This window comes from Cryptotermes secundus, unplaced genomic scaffold (genome assembly GCF_002891405.2).
Source record: "Cryptotermes secundus unplaced genomic scaffold, Csec_1.0 scaffold7161, whole genome shotgun sequence".
Classification (NCBI taxonomy): Eukaryota; Metazoa; Arthropoda; class Insecta; order Blattodea; family Kalotermitidae; genus Cryptotermes; species Cryptotermes secundus.
This window is the reverse complement of record NW_019721557.1, coordinates 3,614-13,590: the sequence shown is the minus strand read 5'-3', so window position 1 is coordinate 13,590 and position 9,977 is coordinate 3,614. Positions and strand designations below refer to the sequence as shown.

The 9,977-nt window shown below is 37.9% G+C and overlaps 1 protein-coding gene across 1 annotated transcript; it reads left to right on the top strand.

Annotated features, from left to right (window-relative positions):
• Positions 1–1,154: 1,154 nt before the first annotated feature.
• On the top strand, positions 1,155–6,600 carry LOC111875584 (F-box/LRR-repeat protein 2). Its single transcript, XM_023871935.2, has 2 exons — positions 1,155–2,814; positions 4,598–6,600. Exon 2 carries the CDS (start codon positions 4,646–4,648, stop codon positions 6,107–6,109), a length of 1,464 nt encoding a protein of 487 aa, XP_023727703.1. The 5' UTR covers positions 1,155–2,814; positions 4,598–4,645; the 3' UTR covers positions 6,110–6,600.
• The last annotated feature ends 3,377 nt before the right edge of the window (positions 6,601–9,977 follow it).

Genomic DNA, 9,977 nt, shown 5'->3' with positions numbered 1-9,977 from the left:
ACTAGTTAGGCTGATTAATGTGTGTTTAAATGAAACGTATAGTAAAGTCTGTGTAGGTAAACAGAGAAAACTAAGTATATGTTGCTGTCTTGTCACGAAAATGCAGGGCAAAATCATGACATAAAGATAGGAAACAGATGTTTGAAAATATGGCACAGTTCAGATATTTGGGAACAATTTATACAAATCAAAACCGGATCCAGGAGGAAATTAAGAGGAGACTGAACTCGGGTAATGCTTGCTACCATTAAGTCCAGAACCTTTGTGTCTTTTTGTCTGCACTCCAATTATCCGATACTGTAGTTGTTGTTGAAAATGATCTGATACGATGTTAAAGCACATTCCTACAATATAACTCACATATATTCAATCCTGGGAACACACATAAGCATATCAGACTGATTCCTGCTGGAATAAGAGCTATGTGGTTAATTTTGGAATCACTGCACTTCTGTTCTTGTCATTAGTCAACTGTAAATGTTCATCATGTATTGGTCTCTAACCATAGTTACAGTGCTAAGCAATTACTGATAATTAGTTACCACCATCTGCAGTAGGACAGTGCACCAACAAACACCATAGAGAATTCAATGCTGATCCCACAGGTTGCTTTTGATAATACCAGAGGACTATGATAATCACATTCTCAGGGTCTAAATGTGTAACACTTATTCGTGATAAAACTTGATACAGAGAGTCTACAGAAAAATTCATGCTATATGGACAAGACTCGAAATTTCTATTCTAGAAATCACATGATGTGAAATTCAACATACAGCAGAATTTCTAACATCAGCTTGAAATGTGCTTGGATGTTGAACAATTCACTTTCAGCAGCTTCTGTAGTATCAGATACATAAAGCTTTACTGTAAACAAATACTGGACATTAATGGTGCCCCCAATAAGAGCCATATATTAGCCTTACTGGGATAAAGCCATCCAATAGTAAGTGTCCCACTCTAAGAACTTGCAGTCATAAGGGCAAAAACAAAGGAAAGAATGTTGGTGACTCACTCTTTCTTTCCAAATTAAGAAACTGAGAAAAAGAATTTTGCTGGAGGTAGAGAGATGGGAAGAACTTAAGAGGAAAAATGTAAAAGTCTGTGTGGTACACGATTTCACAACGAATGTCAAAGTATCAGGTAGATGTCAGTAAACAGTCCACATGGCCCTGAAAAAGTACCACCAATCAAACCACATGCTCATGTGCACTGCCATGATAACCTAAAATCTCACAGACCTTTATTTTTCTAGAGAACATGACACAAAATAATACCTTCTGAAATTCAAAAATATGAAATCTTACTGCTGGATATGCTTATTTTTCCTAATGGTTCCTAAGTGTGTAACTTTCTTCTTGAGGAGGTACTTGGAAAGTGTACCAGTTACTGGTTACGCTCATGTTCAAGCCTTCAATATCACCAACAAATCTCTGTTCTGTGAGTACTTCAAATTTCATGACATCATTCATATAATATTCTCTCTTCATCCCAAGATAGAAGTTCCCAAGCACAGCCATGATCTTGTTGCTTGCAGTTTCTGCTGGATCTCCCTATCTGTTATATTGAACAGTGAACAATTTTTTGTAGACATATATGTTCACATAGTCTACAGTCTCCTCAACAGCAGTCACATAAACCATCATGTGGTGCAGAATTTTCGTCTGTAGTTCTCTTGCAGCTGCTGCTGGCCCAGGCTAAATTTCTGGTATGTTCTTACTTACAGTTAAACTCAATTAAAAGAATAATTTTTTACTCCGTGTTATATCTTCCAATGTACCAATTACTGCCTTGCCTTATACAGCTGCTCGTAGTCTCCAAGTATGCTCCCCAGTCTTACTTGATTCGGAATCACTACTCATGGGCTGGGGTGGCTCATTCTGTACAGCAATGGGTTATGGGCTGAATGGCCTAGGCTCAATTTCCAGGAGTGCAATATTTCTCTCTTCTCCATAGTGTTCCAAGGCCAAGAAAGTGCAGCGACAACTTTACCTTACCACTATGAGTGATAATCTAACCATCCCACTGACTCAGTGTCCCTTCCAGGGCATTATGACCCTGTTGTCAGGTAATTCCAGAATTGTTCTGTTACATTTTGCCCTTAAAAGTAACATTGTCAAATTTTCCATTTCAAAGATACTTCAAACAGCTACAAAGTAAACCATGAAAAGGCAAAAGTTTACTTACATGTACTGGTGTGCTGCAAGCGACTCTTACATCAAGCGTAACATCTCTACCATAAATAACGCACACAGTACACCACCACACCCACTTCAATGTTAATGTAAAACTATCAGTACTACACTACGTTAAGAATGAAAGATACGAGTATGTGCGGTTTATTTGATGGCGAAAAATAATTTCGTCTCAATCTTCAAGCAATCGGTTTGAATTTTTAAGGTAAATAAGGATCTATAACGTTAAAATACAAGACGTGTTTCTAACCTATGTAACGTCATACTAATAACAAATCAGATTCATATTGCAACTAGAAACAACTTACATATATCACAGTGTCCTAGTTACAATGTAAATACAAAATAAAACTTTACATATAAGTGGTTTTCGCCGTTTTCTGGTACTAATGCAAGATTCGATATGTCATACCCTGTTCCATATCATACACGCCCACTGCAACTCTGTGACCTTTCAACATGTTCCGGAGTATGGCGCAATTCTGTTAGCCATATAAAACGGATGAGAAGACACTTTATATCATGGACAGTTCTGATGTTCTGAGCATATGTGTGTTTAATCAGTGAGAAATTCTGTTCGGGCATCTTCACTGTTTCAGTAGCAGCAAGAGAAAACCAGGTAACATTTCCGTCTACATGCCATGTTCAACAGTATGAATGCATGTATGAGGCGTGGTGGGTCTTCTCGGCCCTTGCACCGCGACCTACATTGATCTATTTTGCTCATGTTCGGCAGTATAAAGAATATGCCTGATTTCAGGGCACAGTAACTAATTAAGTAAACATTCCTATATTATTGCGATCATAAAACAAAAATACACCTTTTAGTAACTCGGTATAATGGTACTCATATTCATAATAACGGACGCAAAACTCACAATGAGAGAACTCGTGCGCTTATGTTGTGTGTTCGAGCAATCGTAGATTCTGACGTCTGGTAAGAGATTATTATTCAGTCACTTTCAGACGTTAAATAATTTTATAATTTTGACAATTCCAATAATACTGTAACGTAGATGGAAACAGCGTTCCTTGATAAATGACCGTTATACGCAAGGCAACAATGGGAGTGCGGCGTTTTATAAAAAAAATATGATAATTAATGTATTTAATGCGGTCGCTCCTAGTGCGTGTGCAACGATGAACTGGAAAGTGGGTAATTTATCGATTGCGCCGTATTGCATGTATTTAAGCGTAATTAAGAGTATGTAACCAAGATGTTAATAAATCCAATGATCCGAACTAGACCCCGTCATTTCGCCACGCACGACACGTGACAACACTGTTACTGAATGTTAATGTAAATGCTTCGCCCGTCATTTGACACTGTTTTAATATGTTACTTTCCTTAATATAACGTCTATTCGTATCGTCACATAGTATCAGTGTGACCACAGACGGAGTTTGAATTGGTGACTCGATTTATTGACTACTTCAACACACAACTCGTAACTGCACATAATTAGAGCGCCATCGCTAATTTCCACTTTACAATTAACTAAAGCACACACTAAATATTTTCCAGCCCGCAGTGTCTTCACTAGTAGTTGCCTGGTAACGGCTCCAACAGTGTATTCTTCAAGTCAAATTCAAAGTCACGATGCGACTGACGGTCAGTCAGTAAGTCTTAGTGTCAATCCCCACCTGGGGCTCATGACCAGATATTTATTACAGTTTGACAGCTACGGTCTTGTTTTTTGTGAGGCGCCCTCTCAGACGAGAAGATGGGTCTGTCTTTTGTACATGTTTCTGGACCTTGCCAGCGCAGTCGTTCTGGGGTCCGAGTCCCTTGGTACGCGCGGCAGTATTTCACTGTCTCAGATTTGGGACTTCCCTTTTCGTCATCTCCTACGACTCGCAGGGTCACGGTGGAGGTATTCGACCATGCCTCCATACGGGTTTCCCTGATTTAACCGAAGTCAAAGTCACATTGCGGCTGACAGTCAGTCAGTAAGTCCTGGTGTCTAGTCCCATCTCAGGCTCATGGCCAGATATTTATTACTGTTTGACAGTTATGATCTTGTTTTTGTGGGGAACTCTTTCAATTGACCTAATCCTTCCGGCTGCACTATGGCCCTGGGGTCGACTCAGCCTCTAACAGAAATGAGTACCAGGAATTAATTAAATAATTTTCCTGTAGTGTAAAGCGCGGTCGGCACGTAAGGCTGACAACCTCATGCCTATCTTTGAGCAGATTGTCTAGATAATGTGGAACCCTCGTCTCACAACCCTATGGGTCTTCACGACCTGGTACAGGATACCTTTACTTTACTTTTTACTTTCCAATAAAACATCATTCTGTATGTGTATATGAAACTCACACATCTTCGGATGAAGACATCTGAAATACTGAAAACTCACAACAGAGAAATGTATTTGTCACTGTTAAATTTGCTTCACAGTGTTTCAGTCTGGTGATTGTGGAGCTGTTCTCCCCTCACCCCTCCACAATGGCTTCTGGGAAACATTTTACAGATTTACCAGATGAGCTGTTGCTGATAATTTTCTCAAACTTGAGTATTGAAGACCTTGCAATGTCTGTACAACATGTTAATTCACACTGGAAGAATGTCTCACAAGATGATTCACTATGGGAATACCAAACCTTTAGTCCTGGGTGCAAGATGAGCGATGAGGAAATATCAAGACATCTAAGGAATATGCCAGCACTACGATCGTTCTGTCCAAGTAGAGGAACAAACACGAAAGTCGTTGATACACTGTGCAAATATTGTAGAGATATTCGACACATATACTTTGGATATTTCCACAAGCTGAGTAATTCAACATTGCATCAGATTCTTAAAAAATTTCCCCATATAGAGGAGCTCGTTATCCCTCTTCCCAAAGTAACAGATCAATTACATTTTGCAGAGCTAGTTGCACAGTTTCAAAAACTGACAACATTAACTTTTACCAGCCACTGTCTTTCCACAGTTGCAAGTGGGGTACTCAGAGCAATTGCTGATGGATGTCCATCTCTACAATGCGTAGATATGGGATTCACTAAATCCCAAACTAAAGACATTGAATATTTTCTGGAGAAAAAGGGGCGACAGCTTTCATCTTTCTCAGTTAGAAGCTACATATCAACTGTAGCTCACAAGCTCTTAACAGAATGTTCAAATTTGGAATCTCTCACTTATCACAATTTAAATGTAGATCTGCCAAATACATACATACAATCTCTCTCAAAATTGTCAGAAATGCGCAAGTTGGTACTTAGGTATTTTAGAGAATGTCAAACACGAAATGTATCCAGTATATTTAAGAATCAGTCAATGTCTAAATTAATTACTTTATACTTATATGACTCTGATGATTTTGATGGTTCATCATTAGCTGTGATTTTGACAAACTGCCCTCAACTCCAAAGACTTGCTGTTCATGAGTGTGGACTTACAGATGATGGTTTCCAGTATACTGGTCCCTGTAAGAATCTACAATATCTTGATATTTATCGTTGTATATTAATAACAGACAAAAGCATGGAATATGTTGGTGCTCAATGTCCAAACCTCAGGCATCTTTATGTTGCACATTGCTACCAGCTGACAAACAAAGGCATTGAATATGTTTGCTTAGGCTGTCAGAAACTGAAGTACCTTAGTATTCAAAGTTGTCCTAAAATAACAGATGATGTGATGGAACACATATTCAAATGCAAACAGCTGGAGGTTCTTGAACTTTCACACACTTCTCATCTATTAGGAATTAATTTTCATCTGATTCCATCCACTCTTGTCCATTTGACAGAACTCCATGTTCATGATTGTAGTTCATTGGATAAGAAATGTATGGACAAACTTAAAGACGAAATGCCACATCTGTTAATTGCAGGAATTTATACCAGGAATGAGGAAACTGATGTTAACCTAGCCGATGCAAATTTCTTCATTTCTCAGTTACTGTGAAAATGGTGTGTGTAGTGAAGTAAAATGTGGTGGTCTACAAAACATGTAATCCTGAAGAAAAATTATTTCTGCGAAATAATCTACACTATATATATAAATAATCATTCTGAAGTCAGTTGTTTGAATATAGTTAGATTTCTTGTTTTTATCTATACATTATATGATGTTTTACTTCCTTATAATGAGTTCAGAATTATGGACACATTCTTTTCAGAGACTGAAATTGTATGTGAATGCACATTTGCTCATTGTAATTTTTCAATAAAAACAAACATGAAACAGAAAATTAGCACTTTGAAAACCGGTAGCATAATATTATGCTTTTCGCTTTTAAACTTGGCAGACCGGTTGCATAATATTATGATTTTAGGACATGTTATGTTGAAACACACTATACCTTGTACTGGCGCCAGGCAGATGCATGACTGGTGCGTGATAGACCTCTTGAATGTTTGCTTCGTAGTCAGCAACATGACCCAACTGTTTTCCTTTCCCACTCCAAAAGAAAATACCTCTGTTCATCTTCCAGCTGTATGCACCAGGCAGGAAGTTAGTAGTGCAAAATGGATCAAGGTCGAAAGAGGTTGAGGTCGAAGCATTTTCTTGGAGAACAAGAAATATCTGACTTCTTCTCCGATGAGCTATCTGACATGCCTTGTGAGATGTGTAGTGATAGACTCAGATAGTGGCAGTGACAGGGGACAACAAAGATTTGAGGCCACAGACAGTAAAAGTGACAGTAGCTCCGACGAAAATGCAGATAGTGACATTGCGGGGACAGCCGCATGGGGAAAAGTAGACAAAACGCCTACTTTGGAACAGTTTACTGGATATCCGGGGGTTAAACAAATTCCATTGGACCCAATGCAAGTGTCTGAAGTAGCAGAACTGTTTCTTGGAGATAAGTTTCTTTGACAGGTTATGTCAGGAAACTAACAGATACTATCTCCAACACCGTGAAGAGTATGACAGAAGTTATAAGGTGTTGAAGTGGGTGGATGTTACTTCAGCAGAAATGAAAAATTTTTTTGCAATCTTTCTAATGGGACATACAAGGAGGGATAATCAAAAGAGTATTGGTCAACAGATCCATTTTTAGAAATTTCCATTTTCGGCAAACTAACGAGCCATAAGAGATTTGAACAAATTTGGTGGTGTTTGAATTTCAGTAATAATGAACTGCAACCACAATCAACAAGCAGACTTTTCAAAATTCAGTCCTTATTAAACTGTCTCATTCAGAAATTTCAGACAGTTTAAAAGCCAAACCAACAACTGTCTTTGGACGAATCTGTGACTCCTTGGAGGGGAAGGCTTCGTATGCGAACATATAATCCTGGGAAACTTACAAAGTATGGCCTACTTGTTCGTGTAGTTACTGAAAGCACTTCAGGCTATATTGGAAATTTAGAAATTTATTCTGGTGAAGGCAAAAAATTTCAAGAAACTATTGTTTCCGTTTTGGAACCCTATCTTGATCAAAATTACCATGTCTATCAAGACAATTATTATAACAGTGTAGTAACTGCAGAATACCTTCTTTCGAGAAAAGTACATGTTTGTGGAACAATTAGGGTGAGCAGAGGCCTTCCTCCAGATCTGAAACGTGGTGAAACCACATTCAGGAGGAAGGGGGATATTCTTCTTCAGTTCTGGAGGGATACTCGTGTTATGAATATGATTTCCACAATTCACAATTCGAGCATGGTTGATGTTCAAAGGAGACATTGACAAGTAAAGAAGCATATCTGTATTTCTGTCTATATGTTCATGGAGTTGAGAAAGCCGATCAATACTTGGCCTATTATTCTCTTCCTAGGAAAATAATAAAGTCAAAAAAGAAAGTCGCCTTGTGGCCTATAAATTGTGCCATTTTCGATTCATTTTGGGTTTACCAAAATCTAAATCCAGATTCGAAATTTAAATACAAAGCATTTCTGATGAATGTGGCAAAGGCCTGGGCTAGAGACCAGGTGGTGGCGGCAGAACCAGTCAGACACAGACTTAGGGCGACTGGGCCCATCAACTCCCACCCCACGCAGGCCTCATGTGGACCCCCTGGGTGCCCCTCGGGTGATATGCGGAAAGATACCCTCATGAAAATTGTGAAGGGTAAACATTCCAAGGAGAAGCATCCTTCAAGGCAATGTGGTGTTTGCACAGTTCACAGTATGACTGTCTACATTTGCAAGTTCTGTGGAATGCCACTTCACAAAGGGGAATGTTTCCAGAAATATCACACACTCAAGCACTTCTAGGGGCATTGGTAAGTGTTCTTCAAAAATTTTAGTTCATGAAATTAATTAGGAGATTTTATATTAATTTTTAAAAAGAACAGTGCAGAAGTTAGGGTAGTATGTTTAAAAATGCTGGTCCCCAGGGTGATTTAAACAAGTGCATGAAATTCTTACCTCATGAAATGCTTTTCACCATTTTATATTACAATTCAGTAACTATTGTTACATCTTCCCAAGCTACTCTGAAGGTATATTTTAACTTATTTATCCCTTCAGTTCTTTCCATGTATATCAGGGTAGTACTAGGCGATATGTTTCTGCAGTCACTGTAAAATTAAAATCTATATATTACAATCTAACTTGATCCTTGACATGCCAAGAAACTTTTACTTTTCCATCGAACAAGTAATTCGCTGTTAACTTGTCATCTAAGTGTCATATATTTGAGTTACTGCGTTCATTATCTTGAATGGGTTTTGTGGAAATAAAGAAAGAACATCAAATGTTGAATTCCTTTCATTATAACACATTTTTGGGCTTTTTTGATATTTGAACAGACTGACTTTCTCAGTCATATGGAGAACAGCATTTGAGTATAACATATTTTATCTGATTTGTCTGTATATTATTTATACTTGGCCTTCCTGGCTATTAATCCTTAAATACTGCATGTGTATGCCAGCATTAAATAACTTTCAAAAGAAATTAAAATCGATTTGTGATCTACAACGTGATGCTCCTTGAGTAACCTTTCTTTTTATTTATGAAATCCTGGACTGCTAAATAGCAAGTACTATACCAGTTTGGTGTCCAAATTTGAGGGGGGTGGTAAGCATTACAAAAACAAAAATCCATTTCATGCTCTGTATAACATCAAAGGGCCAATTTTCATGAACTTCTTATTAAGATCATTACGCACATCCAAATCATCCTTCCTGGTCTACTATTGCAACACACCATTTTCCAGATACTCTAACTCTGCAGCAAGCTTTTAGGCATATGAAATAAGCAGAGTAGTTGCAGACCTTACTGGATACAGATAACTGGAACTACTGATATATTTTATGTTGTTCATGTTATGCACCTGAATAACATTTTCAAATACATTAAAAATGTTTCTGAAATTAAACAATTTTACTTTCTCCATAACTTAGGCTTTTGGTTCATTTTTTCATTAACTTCCAAAAAATCTGCAAATAATTTTTGGCACATTTTACAAGGACTGAAGTGAAGAAAAACTGTCTCCATTTACCAAATAATGGAGAGTAATTTCTACCTTCATCTTGGCTGACAAGGGCGTTCTCATAACAGTTTCTTTCTTCTGAATGTCCCTTCAGCTTCTCTGAGCAAAAACATGGACTAGTCAACATCAAGTGATTGCACTTTTTCATGCACCAAGCATTTCCTCCCATTTTATGCATTCACAAACTAGCACTTTTGCTTATTATCTTCTCCATGTGTTTGTGATCTAAATATTTCTATAAGGGCATTTAGTTGCTGATAATATGACCTCTCTTGATGCCATTTCAACAAAAGCTAGCATCATTAACAGCTTCCCATATAAACGTTCGATGTTGTGTCACTTAAAATATACCATTCTCTCACTGAATAACATCACTTAGCACAATACG